Source organism: Monodelphis domestica, chromosome X, assembly GCF_027887165.1.
Source record: "Monodelphis domestica isolate mMonDom1 chromosome X, mMonDom1.pri, whole genome shotgun sequence".
Classification (NCBI taxonomy): domain Eukaryota; kingdom Metazoa; phylum Chordata; class Mammalia; order Didelphimorphia; family Didelphidae; genus Monodelphis; species Monodelphis domestica.
Window position 1 is genome coordinate 2770240 of NC_077235.1, and position 23784 is coordinate 2794023.

Below are 23784 nucleotides of genomic sequence, written 5' to 3' on the forward strand. Positions count from 1 at the left end.
AGTTTTTTTAAAAAACCAGCCTGCTCATCACTTCTTAGGAAGTATTCCTTCAGCATCATATACCACAATTTGTTCAGCCATTCCCTAATTGATGGGAATCCCCTGGATTTCCAGTTCTTTGTCACCACAAAAGAGAGCTGCTATCATTATTGTGGAACAGATGGGTTCTTTTCCTTTTCCCTGGTCTCCTTAGGAAACAGACTCAGCAGTGGTATTGCTGAGTCTTAGGGTAATAAACAGTTTTGTAACTCTGCTTTAAAAAAATAATTTAAATTTCATCATTTTCAGGGGAAAAAATTATTTCTCCCCCTCCCCCTTCCTTTCTCTTCCTTTACCTCTACTAGCAAAAAAGAAAACTCTTGTAAGAAAAATACACACTGAGCAAAAAATTTCCAGGCTGGTTGTAATCAAGCAATCTATGTTTGTTTGTTTTTTTTTAACCCTTACCTTCTGTCTTAGAATCGATCCCAAGGCAGAAGAGCAATTAGGGCTGGGCAACTTGGTTAAGTGATTTGCCCAGTCACACAGCTAGGAAGTGTCTAAGGTCAGATTTTAACCCAGGTCTTCCATACTCTGCTACCCAGCTGCCCCCAAACAATATTGTTTCAAGTCTATACCTTGAGTCCCTCACTTTTCTGACATATGATGGGGAGCCTGTTTCATCACAAGATTTTTGAAATCTTAGTTTACTGCATTGGTCAGTGTTACACCCCCTTCCCCCTACCCCCAATCAGCTCTTTGTCTTAGTTATTATTAGTGGTTTCCTTTCAATTCTATTAACTTCTCCTTTGGTTTTCAGGATTTCCAAATTGGTCTTTACTTGGAGACTTTTAATTTGTCCTTTTTGTAGTCTTTTTTGTCATATGCCCAATTCATTGATCTGCTCTTTATTTTATTGATGAGAGCATTTGGAGATAGAAATTTCCTTCTGAGTATATAGCTTTGTCTGCATCCCATAAATTGTGCTCTGTTCTCTGATTGTCATTCTCTTTTACTTTTTATTTTATTTTATTAAGGCCTTTACCTTCCTTTTTGGAGTCAATACTTTGTATTGGCTCCAAGGCAGAAGAGTGGTAAGGGCTAGGCATTGGGGGTTAAGTGACTTGCCCAGGGTCACACAGCTGGGGAGTGTCTGAGGTCAGAGCTACCCAGCTGCCCCTTGTCATTCTCTTTAGTGAAAACACTGTTGATTGTTTCTGTGATTTGTTCTTTGACCCACTCATTCTTTAGGATAAAATTATTTCATTTCCAAGGTCTCATTTTCCTTTCTGCTGCCCTTTGTCAGTTGTCGTTTTTACTCCATTGCGGCCTGAAAAAAGATGCACTTAATATTTCTGCTTTTCTACGTTTGGTTGTGAGATTTGTATGTAGTTTGTCCTCTGCTACAGAGGAAAGTAATGGCTCTGGTGAAGCTAGAGGTGAAGTCCCTGAGGTGAATGTGCCTCTTGAGCTGAGGACTCTGACAGTCAGAGCTCCTTCCTTCTGGCAAAGAGCAATTAGCCTTGCAGTTGATCCAAAAATGCCTCCCCCTGGGAAGCTTCCCCTCTGAGCATTGCCAGCTTCCACCTTCAGGACCCATGAGCAGTTCAAAGTGACTGTTCATTTCTGTACATGCCAACCCAACTGCAACCGATGGCATGCTTTTTTCTTTCCAATCTTGAAGTTTCATAGACTCCCTGTCTGCATTGGTATGGGAAGTTCCTTACTGGGGGCTCACTACACCAATAAAATCTGGCCTGGTTAAACATACACATGCACACACATAGAAAACTGCACATATATTCTTTAACCTAAAAAATAGCAGATAGTGATAACATGTTAGACTTTTGGCTCTCCTTGTTTAAAAACACACAGACACACACTCCTACTCTGCCAAAGTTTTAACTCTCCCCTGCCCATCACCAGAATTGGTACTTAAGTAGCATAACTGATATATTAACTTCTCAGTCATTGTGTGGGGAAAATAAAAGTACTTAAGAGCAATATTATTAAAAGCTGGTATAGAGTCACGGAAAGAAGGCCCAAATGAGATCACATAGGTCCAGTATTTTGCAAGTCTTAAGAGCTACAGAAATGCCAGATATTACTATATTATTACAAGCTACAAAAATGTATGGTGTATTTTACATTCACGGAAGCAGAATACAGTTCCCTCCTATAGTGATGATTCTAGAAGATAGAGCTTCCTATTTATTTATTCCCACCTCATTACATGTAAAAAGTTTTCAACATTTTAAAAGGAATTTTGAATCTCAAAGCTTGCCACCCCCCCCCCCCCCATGGTGTGCAATTTCATAGATTTCACGTGTGCAATTGTGTAAAATAATTTTCCATGGTAATTCTTTTGTGGAAGGAAACTCAAAGAAAAAAAATTAGGGAAGAAAGTGAGCAGTTTGTTTTGGTCTAGATTCAGATTCCATCACTTCTTTCTCTGGAAGCAGGTGGCATTTCTTTTTTTATGAGTCCTTTGGGATTATTTCTGATCATTGTATTGCTGCGAATAACTTAGTTATTCACAGTTGTTCATTGTACAGTATTCCTGTCACTGTATAATGTTATCCTGATTCTGCCTATTTCTTTTTCTTTTTTTTTTTTAAACCCTTACCTTCCTTCTTGGAGTCACTACTGTGTATTGGCTCCAAGGCAGAAGAGTGGTAAGGGCTAGGCAGTGGGGGTCAAGTGACTTACCCAGGGTCGGAAGTATCTGAGGCCAGATTTGTACCTAGGACCTCCTGACTCTCAATCCACTGATTCCAGCTGCCCCCTGATTCTGCCTATTTCTGCTTCAGTTTGTTTTAAGTCTTGCCAAGTTTTTCTGAGCTTGTCCTGCTTGTCATTTCTTCTAGCATAACAGTATTCCGTTACAATCATATATGATAACTTACTCAGCCACTGTCCAATTGACGGCTATCCCCTCACTTTCCACTTTTGTCCCCACAAAAAGAGCAGCTTGAAACATTTTTGTGCCTTTAATACTTCTGTTTGTTTGACGTCTTTGGGATACAAACCTAGTAATGGCCTAGGTCCAAATTGCTTTCCACAATGGTTGAATTCAGTTTTCGACTCCACAGTGCATTAGTGTCTCAGTTTTCCCACATCCTCTCCATGTTTTGTCATTTTTCTGTTGTAATAACCAATCTGATAGGTATAGGGTGATACCTCACAGTTGCTTTAATTCTCATTTTTCTTTTTTTTTTTTTTTTTAAATATATTTTATTTGATCATTTCCAAGCATTATTCATTAAAGACATAGATCATTTTCTTTTCCTCCCCCCACCCCCCATAGCCGACGCGTAAGTCCACTGGGCATTAGATGTTTTCTTGATTTGAACCCATTGCTTTGTTGTTAGTATTTGCATTAGAGTGTTCATTTAAAGTCTATCCTCTGTCATGTCCCCTCAACCTCTGTATTCAGGCAGTTGCTTTTTCTCGATGTTTCCACTCCCATAGTTTATCCTTTGCTTATGAATGGTGTTTTTTTTTCTCCTGGATCCCTGAAAGTTGTTCAGGGACATTACACCGCCCCTAATGTAGAAGTCCATTACGTTCGATTATACCACAGTGTGTTAGTCTCTGTGTACAATGTTCTCCTGGTTCTGCTCCTCTCGCTCTGCATCACTTCCTGGAGGTTGTTCCAGTAATTCTCATTTTTCTAATACTGATTTAGAGCATTTTTTTTGGCATGACTATAGAGAGCTTTAATTACTTTGTCTGAGGACTTCCTGTTCACATCCTTTGACCACTTGTCAATTGGGGAATGACTTGTATTCTTATACATTTGACTCATTTCTCTATGTATTTGAGAAATGAGGCCTTCATTAGAGAGATTTGTAAAAAATTTTGTACCATTATGATAACTGTGTACTACTCTCCATTCTATTTCCCTGTTTAGTTTCTCACCATATACCTCCTCCCAATTTGTGCTCTTTTCTATCAGCCCCACTTGTCTTCTCTTATCCTCTTCCACTCCTGCTTTCCTGTAGGGTAAGATAGATTTTTATACCCAATTGATTGTGTATGTTCTTTCCTCATTGAGCCAGTTCTGATGAGAATGAGTTTCATGGGTTCGTGACTTCCCACCTTCTCTGTCTTACCCTCCACTGTGAAAGCTCTTTCATCCCTCTTTTTTTTTTTAATATATTTTATTTGATCATTTCCAAGCATTATTCGTTAAAGACATAGATCATTTTCTTTTCCTCCCCCCCACCCCCCACCCCCCATAGCCGATGCGTAAGTCCACTGGGCATTAGATGTTTTCTTGATTTGAACCCATTGCTTTGTTGATAGTATTTGCATTAGAGTGTTCATTTAGAGTCTCTCCTCTGTCATGTCCCCTCAACCTCTGTATTCAGGCAGTTGCTTTTCCTCCGTGTTTCCACTCCCATAGTTTATCCTTTGCTTATGAATGGTGTTTTTTTCTCCTGGATCCCTGCAAATTGTTCAAGGACATTACACCACCATTTATGGAGAAGTCCATTACGTTCGATTATACCACAGTGTATTAGTCTCTGTGTACAATGTTCTCCTGGTTCTGCTCCTCTCGCTCTGCATCACTTCCTGGAGGTTGTTCCAGTCTCCATGGAACTCCTCCACTTTATTATTCCTTTTAGCACAATAGTATTCCATCACCAACATATACCACAGTTTGTTCAGCCATTCCCCAATTGATGGGCATCCCCTCGTTTTCCAGTTTTTGGCCACCACAAAGAGCGCAGCTATGAATATTTTTGTACAAGTCTTTTTGTCCATTATCTCTTTGGGGTACAGACCCAGCAGTGCTATGGCTGGGTCAAAGGGTAGATATTCTTTTGTCGCCCTTTGGGCATAGTTCCAAATTGCCCTCCAGAATGGTTGGATCAGTTCACAACTCCACCAGCAATGAATTAATGTCCCTACTTTGCCACATCCCCTCCAGCATTCATTACTTTCCTTTGCTGTTATGTTAGCCAATCTGCTAGGTGTGAGGTGATACCTCAGAGTTGTTTTTATTTGCATCTCTCTGATTATAAGAGATTTAGAACACTTCTTCATGTGCTTGTTAATAGTTTTGATTTCTTTATCTGAGAACTGCCTATCCATGTCCCTTGCCCATTTATCAATCGGAGAATGGCTTGATTTTTTGTACAATTGATTTAGCTCTTTATAAATGAGTAATTAAACCTTTGTCAGAGGTTTCTATGAAGATTTTTTCCCAATTTGTTGTTTCCCTTCTGATTTTAGTTACGTTGGTTTTGTTTGTACAAAAGCTTTTTAATTTGATGTAGTCAAAATTATTTATTTTACATTTTGTGATTCTTTCTATATCTTGCTTGGTTTTAAAGCCTTTCCCCTCCCAAAGGTCTGACATGTATACTGTTCTGTGTTTACCCAATTTACTTATGGTTTCCTTCTTTATGTTTAAGTCACTCACCCATTTTGAATTTATCTTGGTGTAGGGTGTGAGGTGTTGATCTATTCCTAGTCTCTCCCACACTGTCTTCCAATTTTCCCAACAGTTTTTATCGAATAGTGGATCATCCCTCTTTTATTTGCAATAATTTATCCCATTCTATTCTTCCCTTCCTCCTTCTCCCAATGCATTCCTCTCTCTCATGCCCTATGTTTTTTTTTTTTTAGGTATCATCCCATCCTGTTCAACTAACACCCATTCTCTCCCTCCCTCACTCCCTCTCCCTCCCCCTCTCCCCCCCCCCCCCCCCCCAACAGCCCTAACAAAGTTCTTAGGAGTTTACAAGAATCATTTTCCCGTTTAGGTATATAAACAGTTTAAACTTATTGAATGACTTTTGACTTCTGTTTCCTGTTTGCCTTTTTATGCTTCTCTTGAGTCTTATATTTGAGAGTTAGATTTTCCTTTTGGCTTTGGGCTATTCATTAGGAATGTTTGAAAGTCCTCTATTTTGTTGAATACCTATTTTTTCCACTAAAGAATTATGCTCAGTTTTTCTGGGTAAGTGATTTTTGGTTGAAGTCCTAGCTCCATTGCTCTCTGTAATATATTTCAGGCCCACCTATCCTTTAATGTAGAAGCTGTTCAATTTTGTGTTTTTCTGACTGTGACCCCACAATAATTGTTTCTTTTTGGCTGCTTGCAATATTTTCTTCCTGACTTGGGAGTTTGGGAATTTGGCTATAATATTCCTAGACTTATTCTTTTGGGATCCCTTTCAGGAGGTTGATCAATGGATTCTTTCAATTTCCATTTTACCTTCTGGTTCTAGAATATCAGGGCAGCTTTCCTTGACAATTTCTTTTCTTTTTTTTTAAAACCCTTACCTTCTGTCTTGGAGTCAATACTGTGTATTGGCTCCAAGGCAGAAGAGTGGTAAGGGCTAGTCAATGGGGGTCAAGTGACTTGCCCAGGGTCACACAGCTAGGAAGTGGCTGAGGCCGGATTTGAACCTAGGACCTCCCGTCTCTAGGCCTGGTTCTCAATCCACTGAGCTACCCAGCTTCCCCCTCCTTGACGATTTCTTGAAAGATGCTCTTCATCTTTTTTTTTTTTAAGTTTTCAGGTAGTCCAATGATCCTTACTTTATCTTTCTTGGATTTATTTTCCAGGTCACTTGTTTTTCCAAGGAGGTATTTCAGTTTTCTTCTACTTTTGCATTCTTTTGATCTTGCTTGTTTCTTGATGTTTCATGGAATCATTAGCTTCCACTTCTAATTTTTAAAGCATGATTTTCTTTCTTTTTTTTTTAGTGGGAGAGAAACATTTTATTGTAAATCTTATTCTACTGTTCTGATAAATTCTTTTGTTTTGAGTTCGTTGTGTTCCTTGTCTGTACATTTATAGAAAAGCATGTTGGAAAGGATTTTTTTTTTCCAATTTAAACATTATTTTATTTGGTTATTTTCAAACAATATTCCTTGAAAACAAAGATCCTTTTCTTATCCTCCCCTCCTCCCAGTGCCCCTCCCCTAGCCAATGCACGATTCCACTGGGTATCACATGTGTCCTTGCTTCAAACCTATTTCCATTTTGTTGGTATTTGTATTAGGGTGTTCATTTAGAGTCTCTCTTCATTCCTGTCCCTTCCACCCCTGAAGTCAAGCAGTTGCTTATCTTCGGTGTTTTTACTCCCACCATTTGTCCTTTGCTTGTGGATAGTGTTTTTTTTCTCCTGGATCCCTGCAGAATGTTCAGGGACGTTGTATTGACACTAATGGAGAAGTCCATTACGTTCGATTATACCACAGTGTGTTTGTCTCTGTGTAAAATGTTTTCCTGGTTCTGCTCCTCTCGCTATGCATCACTTCCTGGAGGTTGTTCCTGTCACCATGGAATTCCGCCACTTTATTATTCCTTTTAGCACAATAGTATTCCATCACCAACATATACCACAGCCATTCCCCAATTGAAGGGCATCCCCTCATTTTCCAGTTTTTGGCCACCACAAAGAGCGCAGCTATGAATATTCTTGTACAAGTCTTTTTCCTTATTATCTCTTTGGGGTACAAACCCAGCAGTGCTATGACAGGATCATAGGGCAGAATTCTTTTATTGCCCTTTGGGCATAGTTCCAAATTGCCCTCCAGAATGGTTGGATCAATTCACGACTCCACCAGCAATGCATGAATGTCCCCACTTTACCAGATCCCCTCCAGCATTCATTACTTTCCTTTGCTGTCATGTTAGTCAATCTGCTAGGTGTGATGTGATACCTCAGAGTTGTTTTGATTTGCATCTCTCTGATGATCAGAGATTTAGAACACTTTTTCATGTGCTTATTAATAGTATTGATTTCTTTGGTTGAAAACTGCCTGTTCATGTCCCTTGCCCATTTATCAATTGGAGAATGGCTTGATTTTTTTGTACAATTGCTTTAGCTCTTTATAAATTTGAGTAATTAGACCTTTGTCAGAGGATTTTGTTATGAAAATTGTTTCCCAATTTGTTGCTTCCCTTCTCAATTTGGTTACATTGGTTTTGTTTGTATAAAACCTTTTTAATTTGATATAATCAATTGTTTGTTTTACATTTTGTGACTCTATGTCTTGCTTGGTTTTAAAGTCTTTCCCTTCCCAAAGGTCTGACATGGTATATTATTCTGTGATCACCTAATTAACTTGTAGTTTCCTTCTTTATGTTCAAGTCATTCACCCATTCTGAGTTTATCTTGGTGTAGGGTGTGAGGTGTTGATCCAAACCTATTCTCTCCCACACTGTCTTCTAGTTTTCCCAGCAGTTTTTGTCAAATAGTGGGTTTTTGTCCCAGAAGCTGGGCTCTTTGGGTTTGTCCTATACTGTCTTACTGGGGTCACTTACCCCAAGTCTATTCCACTGATCCTCCTTTCTATCTCTTAGCCAGTACCAAATTGTTTTGATGACGACTGCTTTATAATAGAGTTTGAGATCTGGGACTGCAAGGCCCCCTTCCTTTGTATTTTTTTAAATTATTTCCCTGGATATCCTTGCTCCTTTGCTCTTCCAAATGAACTTTGTTAAGGTTTTTTCTAAGTCGGTAAAAAAAAAATTTTGGAAGTTCAGTGGGTATAGCACTAAATAGATAAATAAGCTTGGGTAGGATGGTCATTTTTATTATATTGGCTCGTCCTACCATGAGCAGTTAATATGTTTCCAATTGCTCAAATCTAGTTTTAGTTGTGTGGAGAGTGTTTTGTAGTTGAGTTCATATAGTTCCTGTGTTTGTCTCGGGGGAGAGATTCCTAGGTATTTTATTTTGTCTAAGGTGATTTTGAATGGGATTTCTTTCTAATTCTTGCCACTGAGTTGTGTTGGAAATATATAGAAATGCTGATGACTTATGCGGGTTTATTTTGTAACCTGCAACTTTGCTAAAGTTGTTGATTATTTCCACTAGCTTTTTGGTTGAATCTCTAGGATTCTTTAAGTAGACCATCATGTTATCTGCAAAGAGTGATAACTTGGTCTCCTCCTTGCCTATTTTGATGCCTTCAATTTCTTTTTCTTCTCTAATTGCTACTGCTAGTGTTTCTAGAACAATGTTAAATAATAGAGGTGATAATGGGCATCCTTGTTTCACTCCTGGTCTTATTGGGAATGTGTCTAGTTTATCCCCATTGCAGATGATGTTATTTGATGGTTTTAGATATATACTGTTTATTATTTTTAGGAACGACCCTTCTATTCTTATGCTTTCTAGTGTTTTTAATAGGAATGGGTGTTGTATTTTATCAAAGGCTTTTTCTGCATCTATTGAGATAATCATGTGATTTTTGTCTGTTTGTTTGTTGATATGGTCAATTATATGGATGGTTTTCCTAATATTGAACCAGCCCTGCATCCCTGGTATAAATCCTACTTGATCATGGTGGATGACCCTTCTGATCACTTGCTGAAGTCTTTTTGCTAGTATCCTATTTAAGATTTTTGCATCTATATTCACATTAGGGAGATTGGTCTTTAGTTTTCTTTCTCCGTTTTTGACCTGCCTGGCTTTGGAATCAGTACCATGTTTGTGTCATAAAAGGAATTTGGTAGAACTCCCTCTTTGGTTATTATGTCAAATAGTTTGTCTAGTATTGGGATTAACTGTTCTGTGAATGTTTGATAGAATTCACTTGTGAATCCATCAGGCCCTGGGGATTTTTTCTTAGGGAATTCTTTGATGGCCTGTTGGATTTCTTTTTCTGATATGGGATTATTTAAGAGTTCTATTTCTTTTTCTGTTAGTCTAGGCAATTTATATTTTTGTGTATATTCATCCATATCACCTAGGTTGGTATATTTATTGCCATATAGTTGGGCGAAGTAGTTTTTAATGATTGCCTTAATTTCCTCTTCATTGGAGGTGAGGTCCCCCTTGTCATCTTTGATGCTGTTAATTTGCCTTTCCTCTTTCCTTTTTTAAAGTAGATTGACCAGTACTTTGTCTATTTTGTCTGTTTTTTCAAAGTACCAGCTCCTAGTCTTGTTTATTAGTTTAATAGTTCTATCACTTTCGATTTTTATTAATTTCTCCCTTAATTTTTAGGATCTCTCCAGTTTGGCTTTCTTTTGGGGGTTTTTAATTTGTTCGCTTTCAAGTTTTTCGATTTGCATTTCCAATTCATTGATCTCTGCCCTCCCTATTTTTTTAATATATGCATTCAAGGATATGAATTTTCCTCTGAGTACTGCTTTGGCTGCATCCCATAAGGTTTGAAAGGATGTCTCACTATTGCCATTTTCCTCAATGAAATTATTAATTGTTCTATGATTTCTTCTCTAACCGATTTTGGAGTACCATATTATTTAATTTCCAATTAATTTTTGATTTGGCTCTCCGTGTACCCTTACTGATCATTATTTTTATTGCCTTATGATCTGAAAAGGTAACATTTATTATTTCTGCTTTTCTGCATTTGTATGCCATGTTTCTGTGACCTAGTGTATGATCTATCTTTGTGTGAATGTGCCATGTGGTGCTGAGGTGTATTCCTTTTTGTCCCTATTTATTTTTCTCCATATGTCTATTAACTCTAATTTTTCCAAGATTTCATTCACCTCTTTTACCTCTTATTTATTTTTTGGTTTGATTTATCTAAATTTGATACTGGTTGGTTCAAGTCTCCTACTAATATGGTTTTACTGTCTATTTCCTCCTTCAATTCTTCTAGTTTTTCCATTAGAAATTTGGGTGCTATACCATTTGGTGCATACATGTCGATTAGTGATAATTCCTCATTGTCTATACTCCATTTTAACAGAATATATTTACCTTCCCTATCCCTTTTGATCTGGTCTATTTTGGCTTTGCATTTGTCAGATATCATGGTTGCAACTCCTGCCTTCTTTCTATCAGTTGAGGCCCAATAGGTCTTGCTGCAACCTTTAATTCTAACCTTGTGAGTATCAACCCGCCTCATATGTGTTTCTTGAAGACAACATATGGTAGGGTTTTGGATTCTAATCCATTCTGCTATTCGTCTATGTTTTATGGGTGAGTTCATCCCATTCACGTTCAAAGTTAAGAATGTCACGTGTGGATTCCCTGGCATATTCTCCCCTAATTCTGACTTTTCTTCTTTAGCTATAACCTTTTAATCCAGTAATTTACTTTAGATTAGACCCCCCTAGTCCCCTCCCTTGATATGCTTCCCTTTGTAGCCCTTCCCTTTTTGTTCCCTTCCCCTCCTCCCTCTCCTTCCCTCCCTTTTTATACTCCCTCCCCCCACCCCTCCTTAATTTCCCCTTCTCTCTTACCCTGTTGGATAAGATAAAGTTCAAGATCCCAATGGATCTAGATGTTCTAAGCTCTCAGAGTTGATTTCACTGAGAGTAAGGTTTAAGTAATACCAATTAGCACTTTCTTCCTCTCCTCCCTATAGGAAATTCCTTCCCCTCCCCTTCCCATGTGTATCTTTGTGTGAGAAAGATTATTCTATTTAGTTTTTTTCTATTTCTTAGAGTATGTCTTAGTACCATCAATGATTGACCCCTCCCTTTTTCTTTCTTTCACCCCCCCCCCTTTTTTTAAAGTTCATTTATTTAATTAATTAATTTAGAGTATTTTTCCTTGGCTATGATTCTTGTAACCTCCCCTTCTCCCACCCCTTCCTGTATCTAATGCACAATTTCACTGAGTTTTACATGTGCCATTGATCAAGACCTATTTCCATATTATTAATATTTACACAAGGGTGGTTGTTTAGAGTCTACATCCCTAATCATATCCCCATTGAAGCATGTGATGAAGCAATTGTTTTTCTTCTGCGTTTCTGCTCCCACAGTTCTTTTTCTAGATGTAGATAGCGTAAGTCCCTCAGAATTGTCCTGGATTGTTACATTACTGCCAGGATAGAAGTTATTACGTTCAATTATGCCACAGTGTATCCGGCTCTGTGTGTAATGTTCTCCTGGTTCTGCTCCTTTCACTCTGCATTAATTCCTCAAGGTCTTTCCAGTTCACATGGAATTCCTCCAGTTCGTTATTCCTTTTAGCACAATAGTATGGAAAAATCATTCTTGATTTCACATCATCTGACTTAAGTCTCAACTTGGCCACCTCTGTCCCTCCTTCTGGGGAAGTTTTTTCCTATATAAAATGAGGAGGTTAGGCCAGATGACCTCTGAGATCCCTTTTGGTGCTAACTCTGGGATCCCATGATTCTTGTCACATTTGAGGTCAGTAAGGTATTGTGGTTTAGAGTAATCTCTCAACCTGCAATCAGGTTCCAAAACCCACCTCAGAGACTATTCTTGGACATGATATTCATCCTCTCTCAGCCTCAGCTTCATCCTCTATAAAATGGGGATGATATTTTGAGTTACAGACAGATTTTCACCCCCCTTTCCTCCATATTGTCTTAATGCCCCAATCATTCCCTATGCGTGATTCTTCTAACTAATGATGCATACAATTTTTGAGAGTTACACATTACATTTTCCCCACATATTAATATATATATAATTTGATGTAAATGTAGTCCTTATAGAAGAGAGTTTGAATAAAAGAAAAAGATAACATTTTTCTCCTTTTCCCTTTCCTTCATATTTCCCTTTTCAAGTTTTCCTTGCTCTTTGTGTTTGGATGTCGAACTTTCCACAGAGCTCTTGTCTTTTCTCTACAAAAATGTGGAAATCTTCTATTTTGTTGAATGCCCATACTTTCCTATGGAAGTATATAGTCAGTTTTGATGGATAGCTGATTCTTGGTTGAAGACCTAGCTCTCTTGCCTTTCTGAAAATCATGTTCCATGCCTTACGGTCGTTCAGAGTGGAAATTGCAAGGTCTTGTGTGACCCTGATTGGCATTCATTTATATCTAAATTGTCTTTTTCTGGCTTCTTGTAAGATTTTTTCTTTTGCTTGAAAGCTTTGGAATTTTGCAATTACATTCCTGGGAGTTGTCTTTTGGGGATTTAGTGTAGAGGGTGTTCTGTGAACTCTTTCAATGCCTGTATTGCCCCCTTGTTCTAGAATCTCTGGGCAGTTTTCTTTGATGATATCTGGTATTATGATGTCGAGATTACTATTTCTGGCTTTTGTGGTAGGCCAATTATTCTCAGATTGTCTCTCCGTCTTCTATTTTCCAGGTCTGTCACCTTGTCAGTGAGATATTTTATGTTGTCTTCTAATTTCTTAGTCTTTTGGCTTTGCTTTATTAATTCTTGGTCTTTTGCAAGATCAATGTCTTCCAGTTACCTGATTCTGACCTTTAAAGCCTGGTTTTCCTTTTCAGTTTGTTCTATCCTGCTATTTGATGCTTCAAGCTGTTTCTGTAGTTGTGTTTTTTCGTGCTTCTGATTGCTGAGTTCCTTTTGCATTATTTCCCATTTTTCCTGCCAGAAGGCTTCCATCTTTTTGATAACTTCCAATTTAAATTCTTCAAGAGCTTGTGGACAATTTCCATTTCTTTTGGAAGGTTTTGGAGCATTTGTTTGCACTTCCTCTTCTGCTATTTCCTGTTTTTTGCGTTTTCCCTCCATAAAATGTATCCAAAGTCACCCCCTTCTTGCTTTTCTTGGTGTTCGGGTGTTGGGGTTCTTGGGTACAGTTTGCCATCTCTGTGTTTTGTTTGTTTTTTTCCTCCTTCCTCCCCTTTCCAGTCAGAAATCTGAATGAGTAGTACTTGCTCTCAGTATAAGGGTCTACTGGTCAAGGCTTTAGTCTCAGGCTAATTCTAGGTTCTCTGCAGCTGTGCTGTCTTCCTGGGGAGGCCCAAGGACTGTCCTCCCCTGCCTGCCAGCTTTTTGGGAGTTAGTGCTCTCAGGTGAAAGTCTTTGGTGGTCTTAGCTAACTCCCAAGACCTGTAGGTGCCCCTTGCCCACCTCAGGATCCCTTCGCGGTGCGCACTTGGTGATTACAGCGCATTAGTTTTGGGAGCCTGAGATCTGTGCTCCCCTAACCTGCCTGCTGGGGTTTTGGGTGTTAGTACTCTTAGGAGAAGGACCTTGGTGATCTTATTCAGGTCCCCAGACCTGGGGCTGCCCGTTGTTCAGTCCTGGGGTGCTCCTCCCTCACTTGTTGATTCTGGCCAGTGCTGACTTTAACTCTGGCTACTGCTGTTTGGTGGGGGAGGGGAGGGTGGGTCAGCTTTTCGTTCCCTTATATTGTGGAGGTGCCAGAATCCCACCTACCTTCAGAGCTTCGCCTTGTTGTGGGGTCTTTCCGTTCTTATGAGGATGGTTGTTTTTTATTTTGGGAGGGTCTTTTGTGGTCGTCTGTGTCGTTGGGTCTGAGGAGAGGAAGCAAGCCGGTTCTACTCTGCAACCATGCTTACCCTGAAGTCTCCATGATTTTCTTGAGTGAGGTTTTGTACCTCTTTTTCCTTGGGCAATTCTGCTTTTTAAGAAATTCCTTGCTTCATTGGATTTTTGTGCCGCTTTTACCGATTGGCTTATTCTGTTTGTGTGTGTGGTTTTTTTTTTTAAGGTATTTCAGGAGGTTTTTTTTGTGCCTCCTTTACCAAGCTGTTGACTCTTTTCATGAATTTCCTGTATCATTCTCATCTCTTTTCCCAATTTATCTTCTACCTCTCTTAGTTGGTTTTTAAAAATGTTTTTTGAGCTCCTTCATTAATTCTTTTTGGACTTGAGAGCAATTCACATTTTTCTTGGAGGCTTTGGATACAGCAATATTGACTGTTATCTTCATCTGACTTTGTGTTTTGGTCTTCCCTGTCACCAAAAACCTTTCTGTGTTCAGTTTCTTTTTCTCTTGTTTGTGTTTGCTCATTTTCTAGCCTTTCTCTTCTCTCTCTAGGTGAAGGGAGCACTGTTCCAAGCTTCAGGTTCTTTGTGCAGCTGCCTTCAGATCTAGCTCTGGGCATCTCTCTGCTTTCAGTTCTTCCAAGGTGGAGTGATGTAAGGAGAGATGTGTTTAAGACTCTCCCAATTTGTACTCTAGTCTGTGAGTAACCACAAGCACTCTTTTGCAGCTTGGAACTGTGACCAGGGTCCCCTGTTCCCCTGTGGCTGCATGTGCTGGTGCATACTGTTGCATTCTGGTGGTGCTCCTCACCCTGAGCCCGTGACCCAGGACTGCGACCGTGTATGGGCAATGGGACAAGAGTCTTGTACCCAGAGCCAGCAAAGGGACCCCCGTAATATCTTTCTGAGCAGTTGTCTGACTCCCCTTGCTGTCTGTGGCTGAGAGCTCCAGAAGCCTTTGCTCCTGATTCAGCTGCCTCCAAGGCTGGTTGCAGTGGTAGAGCCTGCCTTGGCATGCTGCCTTGTGCGCCACTATTACCCCAGTGCAATATATCTTTTGTTCTGGCCTCCTGAGTTGTTTGGGGCTGAAAACTATTTCACCCTGTTCTTTTTAATATAGTTTTTTAGAGAAATTTGGTAGACATCAGGTGGGTCTTTATATCTTCTCCACCATCTTGACCTTCCCTGCATCAAGTGCAATTTCAGAACTATTTGACTTGATTCTGCTTTTCCAGCTCAGAGCAAATTGAAGGCTGGTGCAAGTTCTAATGCATACATCTGAAAGATTTCCAGAATCTAGTCATACGATTTTTAAGCGCACACTTTCTTTTATTAAATTAGGGGAAATTTTCCATGGTTACGTGATTCATGTTCTTTCCCTCCCGTAGCCAGTGCTCAATTCCACTGGGTTTTACATATGTCTTCTTTTATTTTATTTTATTTCATTCATTCATTCATTCATTCATTCATTCATTCATTCATTCATTCATAAAGCCCTTACCTTCCTTCTTGGAGTCAGTTCTGTGTATTGGCTCCAAGGCAGAAGAGTGGTAAGGACTAGGCAATGGGGGTCAAGTGACTTGCCCAAGGTCTCTTCTTTTATTTTTAAGCCTGTACTATCTATCTTGGTGACAACTCTTAAGACAGAAGGGCAAAGGCCAGGCAATTGGGGTTGAGTGACTTTCCCAGCGTCCCACAGCTAGGAAGTGTTTGAGGCCAGATTTGAACCCAGGTCCTCCCATCTCTCTGCCTGGCTTTCTATCCACTGTGCCATTTAGCTGCTCCAGTGTACATTATTCTTTAGATCAATGTAATGAATCACAGTTCTCAATTCTAGAGAACTGGGGATGGAATCTCTCTCCCTCTCTTCCTCCCTCCCAAAGTAGGGGTTTCCTTTGCTTGATTATGCATATTTAATACAAGGTTTTGTTTTTCTTTTGGATTGGAGTGGGTTGGGAAATAGTCCTGGGGAGGAACAAATATTTGTGAAGTACATACTGTGTGCGTACACTGGGAGGTAGGTTCTGTTGTGATCCCTACTTTACAGTAGAGGAAACTGAGGCAGACAGGTACAGTGACTTGCCTAGGGCCACACAGTAAGGGCCTGAGTTGGGATCTGAACCTCGTCATCCACCGTGCCTCCTAGCTGATAGCATTACCAAAAAGGGAAAAAGAAAACAGATATTGAAGTATTTTTTAAATGTCCAGAAGACAGACAAGTGGGACAACTTTGAAAATAACATTGAATTTGATATACCTTTGGAGGGATCTCAGGTTGTCCATAGTGCTGCAGGTTCACGGAATTCCTTCTCTTCTTATCTGATTTGGTGTTAAGTTCAGAATGAAAAACTCTTTAAGAACCTTGGCTTCATTCAAACATGGCTGAAAAAGTTTCATCAATAATGACAGCAGCATCTGAGGGCTTGCACGGTTTTTACTTAATTTTCTCTTTTGGTCCTCTGCATCCCTGGGAGAAGGAGGTGCTATTATTTCCATTTTACAGATGAAGAAACTGAGGCAGGCACAAGTGAAATGACTTTCTCCAGGCTGCTCACATGTCAAGGGAGGGAAGCCACTTCCTCAGGTTTCCTTGGGTTCAAACAGATGATATCACTTCACCCAACCAGGGCAAAATGGGTCCCAGGAGTTCCTGTTTATATGAATGACGGCCAGGTTTTAGAGAAAGATTGTGATGGAACAGGAAGGTCCCCAACGTGAAGGTGTTCTGAGCTGTACCATGGTTGTACTGTCCTTCCTTGTTCCCTGTGCCTTTACATCCACACCTAAACTGACAGAAACTAACCAAGTTTGGGGCCTAAGAAATTGGGCAAAGGTCCAAACTTTGGAAATAATATTCTAGGCCTAAGGACAAAGATTGGAATGCGAATCTCTCTCCTATCCCAGTAGACTAAATATCTTAGGAAGTGGCGCTGATGGCTGGCAAAACTATCTTGAGACAGAATATGTTTTGGTACCCATTTAACCATGAATTTGCCGAACCTCACATGTACTCATGCTTCCCCCGCTCCTTCATTCCTATGGTTTTTTCCTTTATAAACCCTTCCCCTATTCAATAAGCTTTGCTGCAGTAGTAATCAGTTCTGCAGTCCTTCTGACCCCAAAAGATTCTAATCTGTCTGGACTTTTCATTTCTCGCTCCTACCTAAGAGACCCTCTGCCCCTGGTCTGAGCCTTTGGGGCTCTTCCCCCCCCCCCCCCCCCCCCCCCCGGGCTCTAATATAAACAAGGAGTGTCTTGTGTTTTTACTACAGAGGAGGACACTATTGAGATAGAAGAGGAGAGCCAAGGAGAGAAGAACCAGAAGGATGCCTGGTAAGGAGATTTGGGGAAACTTTTTTCTGTTCTGCTTGTGTCTGTGGTTTGGCTATGACTGAATGGAAGCTGGCCCTACTTGTCAGGGCCAGTCTAACAGTTATTTCTCCTAAAAGCATACCCCTGACTTGTCCCTAATAACAAAGGAGAAATAAGGGAGTTTCAGAATGACAGCCCTGGCAAGAGCAGAGGCCCTGGCTTTGAATCCTGCCTTTTTTCCTTTTGTTACCTACTCAGTTCTGAGGAAGTCTCTTTACTTGGCTGGATTTGTTCATCTGTAAAACGAGGCTTGGGCTAGATGATTGTTGGTGTCCCCTCCCAGCTCAGAATCCTCTTAATTGAACCAGTTCTTTCTTTACATTGGCAAGTAGTCAAGGCTGTTCTTTCACAGCACTGTCTCCCCCAACCCTAAACGCCACATCCAGCTCCACTGGAGTGGGGTCATTTCTCTTCCCCACAGTGGAAGGAAATAGTCTAATCAATCCATAGGTTTCAATTATAAAGTGAATTCAGGCATTTCACCTGAATTTTTGGTGAAACAATTATTTTATTGGTTATTGATGCTAATAGTTAGTTAGACAGCTCTCTCAACCATCTGCTAACTTTGCTTTCAAGTTTGTCATTCCTTCATTTGCTTAATGACCGTTTTGTTGGTATTCTCAACTCCAGATATTTATATTTTAGGGGCCTAAACCTGATGGCCAACCTTAATCGCTTGCCTAAGTTCTCTTAGGGCTAAAAGGGGGACAAACCTTTAATCAGTTTGGGAGAGCAGGCCATTCTCAGGGGATAGTAAGTTGTGGGTGGAGCAAAATAGGGAAATTGCACAGTGTTCAGGACTTCCCATTATGACTTGAAAGTGAATCCTCAGAATATGCATATTGATCCAAAATCCAAAGCCCACGTTGGGGATTGTTAGTAATTTGGGGGTTTTCTGGCCTTTCCTTTGCCCATCTCTGTTGGAATGATTGAGAGTACTCAGCTCAGTTTTGCAGTAGAGAATGAAGTACTGGCCTCAGAAGCCTGCTTTGAGCTTCCTTGGAGGACTTTGGGTGAGTCAGTTCTCCTTCTCTTTCCTAAAAGTAACAGCCACACCTGAACCTAGTATTCCAGATGTCTCATTCAACAGGGGAGAGAACAGTGGGACCAGGGTCTCCCTCTTTAAGCTGCCTCTCAATTTCAGCTTTTCCAATGGCCAGTTTATCCTCTTGTCTAAGGCTGACCTTTCAATCTCTGAAACACCCCTATCTTTTTCAGATGAACTACTTTCTTTGCATTCCTCCCCATCTGATGTTTGTAGACTGGACATTTTGAATGGAAAGCTTTCCATTTGTCCTAAATCGCTGATAAAATATCTGATAGTATAGGGTGAAGGGTAGATGATTGGGACACTCTGCTGGAAACATCCTTCCACTTTGATGTCAGTGCATTAATGACTGCACTCTGGACATAGTCATGTCACCAATTTAAAAGCCACCTAATCTAACCCTTGTTGGAGAGGATAGCAGAGACCTTGACAAATGATTTGCTGAAATCCAGGTAGTTGACACTGAAGCCTTTCCACTATCCTTTCTTTAGCAGCTGTCAGAAAGGGACATTAACCTGGCCTGGCATGACATAGGTTTGGCTCTTTTTCTAGAAGCTTGTTTCTCATTTTTTTAACAGTGTCTTTTAGAGATTTTTTGAGGGATTAAAGTTGTCCAATGACAGTTTATAGCTTCTCCCTCCTTTTTCTCCCCCCTTTTTGGAAATCGCTGCATTTGCCCATCCTTCTACAATCTGAATCCTTTCTTCATCATTTCCCGTGTGCCTTTTTTAACTCCTTTCAATTGAGAAAATATTCAGTATGAACCCACTATATGCCAGGCCCAGGAAATACCAAGATACAAAGACCCTGAAGTGTAAGGGAAGGTGAGTGTGTGGTGAACAGTAGAATGTGTATGCCACAAAGCTACTCAAGATTGCTCTCATTCTCGGAGCATTGTCAAAGCTACCAGTGCTTGGCACTTATTTCATTGGATCCTCATGGAAGTGAGCAAGGCCTTGGTATTCATCAGTTCTGCTCCCTGGGAAACCTGGGGCCCTGGATACTTCCATGACTTACTCATGGTTGGACACATAATTAGAAAAGATCTGAAGCAGATAGAAATCCAAATCTTTGCTGCCTCCCAAGTTCATTTATGTTGCAGAATCAACCTTCTTACAGCAATAATGATCCTAATTTGTTTTTTTAGGTGGGCTTTAAGCAGAAAGTATATATTTCTTAACCCAACAAAGTAAATTCACAAAACAATGGCAGCTTTCCAATAATCAACAGTATGATGTCTTCTGCTTCTTATGTGTGTATATATGTTTCATAGTTTAAATGTAGTTGGGGTTTTTTGGTGCTTCAGTTTACCTTTATTTCTCATGAAATGTGACCAAGAAGAACAGTCTTAAGGTTTCTCAAACAAGGTAGCTTTTCCAGGGACCAAGCTTGAGGTAAGTGCAATATTATCAAATACTGGATTGTGTTTTATAGGTGGGCTGACTTTTTTCCTTCCCCTAACTGGAGATGAGAGGTCCCCAGGTGTTCCACAAGGCACACATGTATCCATTTTCTAAATGCAGCAACCCGTTGGGCTGACTTTTTTCCCCCTCCCTCACACATCCCCATGTAGGATTCTTGGGGATGGGCCAAGTGAAGAGGGAGGTGAGAGGCAGGCAAGGCCTCCTTTCCTCTTGCAGTTGTACTTAGTGTCCTAATTCTGCTTCTGATCACTCCATGTTTTTGTATATTCTTGGTATTTTTCATTTCCAATGTCTAGATGCTTCAAGAAACAACCACAGTTTGGCAGTTTGGCCAATCCCCTACTTGTGCTTGAAGTTATTCCCACTTTTTCACTACTGTCCACAACACAGTCATAAATGTCTTTTTACAAATGGATTTTTTTCCTTTACAATTACTTCCCTAGGGTATATTCTCAATTGTGAGAGTGGATAATAGACCAGGTTTTTTAGGCTTTTGTTTGCTAATTCCAAATTGCTTTCTAGAAGGATTGCCTCAGTTTGCATTGCAGTCAGCAGTGTTATATATATGTTCCTGCCAACGTTAGGTTTTGTCAAGTAAAGTCCACAAGCGTTGATTAAACACCTACAGTGTTGTCAGTCATGTGCTAAGCACTGGGAGCATAAAAGAAAGGCAAAGGCAGTTCCTGCCCTTGAGGGGCTTGTAGTCGGAATGGGGGAGACAGCATGCCAGGGCACATTGTAAGCTCTTGCTAAATGCTCATTGACTGATTACCTAAATGAGAAAGCCTTTATTAAGTCTGGAACTTTGTATATAAGGTTCTCTGAACTTGTCAGAAAGCTTGGATTCTAATCTTGATTCCGTCCCCTTTCTTAGCTATGTGACCCTGGTCAAATCATTTAATCTCCATATGCCTCTTTTTTTCCTCCTCTGTAAATTGAGAGAATAAAAGATGAATGCTCCCTTCTGGCTTTGATGTTCTGTGGGTAGGTTATTGATAGCCTCCCATCCTTGATTTGTCTTCTCTTTAGAGTCTTTTATCATGAAACAGGCTTATTTTTCCTTTTAATGAAAAAAAAAAAGGAAAAGGTTTTATTGATGCCATTTTTGGGGGGTAGCTGCCCCCCAAAACAGAGCATGGCCCAGAGGTTCTGCTTCTCAGTTCCCCCTTCTGGTCACAAAGTGAGTTAGTGTTAGTAGTTCATCATCACTTCTTTGGACTTTGGAGGGAGTTTGAAGTCAAGAGCTGGTCTGCTATTTAGCAACAAGTGACTAAGGGGGAAACCAAAGAAAACCAGAGCTCTTGTGCAGAATCTGCTAAGCAAACCAAATTCCTGCATTGATTGTCTGAATGTTATATATGTTCCATTCTTCGTGCAACCTGAGCCCACTTTCAGTCAGTCAGATAGTATCATGGTTGCTGACTGCATCGATCAGATTTCTTATGTTTTGGTTGTTTTTTACTGTATTGCTATAATTGTATGAATTGTTCTCTAGATTCCCCTCACTTCACTCCACATCACTTCATGCAAGTGTTTCCAGATTTCACTGAAACTGCCCTTTCTATCATTTCTTTTGATAATATTCCATTACATTCATATACCATAATTTGTTCAACCGTTCCCCATTTGATGGACACATCCTTGATGTCTGTTTCTTGGTTCCTACAAAAGTAGTTGTTTTAAATATTATGTACCTATGGGTCCTTTTTTCTATTTCTTTGATCTCTTGGGGTATACTCACCAAATCCTCTTGAGCAAGGAATTAACATGATCACAAAATCAATCATCTGTTTCCTCCATCAGGCTAGGTGTTCTGGAATATGTAGTCTTTGCAGTAGTGACAAACCAATAGACAGGAGGGCCACTAAATCACACATAGGAATCCCCGTGAGCCACACAGTGATTTGCAAAACCACATGTTAATATCATCTATGTTTTATTGTATTTTTATTTATTTTGTGAAATATTTCCTAATTACATTTAAATCTGGTTTGGACCACACTTTGGGAGTGTTTTGGGCCATGTGTTAAAAACCTGTGGTCTATAGTATACTTCCACAATGAAAGAATATCTTACACTGCAGAAGAAAATTACTTTATTGAACTGTATATATTCAGTTAAATGGATGCTACTTAGATGGACATTCAGCTGCTGTGTGGTGAATAGAAGTGGCATACTCATAAGATAAAACATACGGTAGCACAATTTCTGGCCCTAGGAAGCTAGAGTGTAGCTTCAGATCTAGATCTGGGCACTCATCCTCCTGGCTTCTGCTTTCTCTACTGCCCCAGAGGTCATTCCTACCCTCCCAAAGCCACCATGACCGTCTGCTTCCTGCCTCAACTCCTCCAGGCCATAACTTTGCTTGTGATCACTGTTAGTTAGTAGAGCCTCCAAGGCTTCACAGCACATATCACTACCTGCTTCAAGTTTGGCTCTCCAGGGAGGCCCTTGAATTGTCTAATAATGTTCCTCCACTGATACCCCAGCCTTGGATTACACCCCCTATTGACATGCTGATTAACAGAGCTGGAGAAAATCACAAAACTTGGTTGACTTGAGTCCATAACAAATTTATGTTATATAACCATCTCTGGAAGGGCAATCCTTTTACACCTCCATGATAGATTTGATGCTGTTCTAAACCTTGCCTCTTTCCAAATCTGCCACATGGATCCCTTGTTCCCACTCTCAAGCTTGAACAATTCACCACATATTTAAAAATTATGGCCATTTGCTGAGTTTTCTCTTCTTTCCTTTCCCTTGCCTCAAAAAACTCAAATGGTTATCTTTCTCCATTATCTTCACTTCTGTCTCATGTGATGAAGTGGACCTTATTCTTGCCAAGGCATACCCTTCTATGCTTCCTTGAATCCATCCCCTTCAATCTGTTTTGACAGATTGTGCCCTCAGTCATCCCTACTCTTTCTCTAATCTGTAATTTCTCACTATGCACTGACTCTTCCTCTGCTTCCTATAAGTATGCCCATGGCCCAGATAATCTTCATTTGATTTGAGCATCTTCCAGTTCCAGATATCTCCATTCCTTCTCCGCAATACTTCGATACTCTTTGTTACCTTGCTGTCAACTGGACTATTTCATGTGTCACAAACTACTCACGAGAAGCTTGGCTTCTTGGTGTCTGTTCTTTTGGGTTTCCCAAGTATCTGTGTCATTGACAACATCCAACCTCTCCGTTTGTGAGTCCTTTCTCAGTACTCAGATTGAAATCTCTAACCCAGACATTTTTTCAAATTATAAAACCAATCATGAAACACTTAATGGAATACCAGAATTTCTCCTTACAAATCGTTAAGAAGATTCTGTGTGGGAAGCCTAATTGGGCTATTTACTTCTCAATTCATTCAGACTCCTCTGTATGGTCCTAACCAGATGCTGAAGGCTTATTGCAGGGGTTTTTTTTGTTTTTTTTTCTGGGCACAGAACAGTGATGCTGATGATTCGTGCAAATGCACATGATGTCAGTGGGTAGTTAGGTAATGCTTGTTTTAATGCCTGCCTTTTTTTCTTTGCAGTCCTGTCATCGTTTTGGATTCTAGCAGTGAAGATGAAGAGTTTGAATTGAGTAAGTAGAGCCTATTCCACACTATAATTTTGATTTCAAAGGAAAGTTTGGAAGAGATGCTTCTAGATGCTGAGCTGGAGTGGCATGAAGCGGCCACTACTTTGTTAATAAAATCTTCTGAGGTTCATTGCTCACTCAGATTGTTAGAAATGAGGCATTCAGAAGTCCATTCCTTTCTTGTTCTTTCTTTGCTGCTTTACTTCTTTCTCCTGGGTATTCTTCTTAGCTTTCTTTC

At 40.0% G+C, this 23784-nt stretch overlaps 1 protein-coding gene across 8 annotated transcripts in view; it reads left to right on the top strand.

Moving 5' to 3' along the window:
• Positions 1 to 23784, top strand: part of GCNA (germ cell nuclear acidic peptidase) — a 46312-nt gene that overhangs the window by 2301 nt on the left and 20227 nt on the right. For all 8 annotated transcript variants that reach the window (XM_056809510.1, XM_056809513.1, XM_056809506.1 and 5 more), the window contains exons 2-3: positions 17391 to 17451; positions 23500 to 23549. In XM_056809510.1, the coding sequence (XP_056665488.1) occupies positions 17391 to 17451; positions 23500 to 23549 (111 nt within the window). The remainder of the gene's footprint in view (positions 1 to 17390; positions 17452 to 23499; positions 23550 to 23784) is intronic.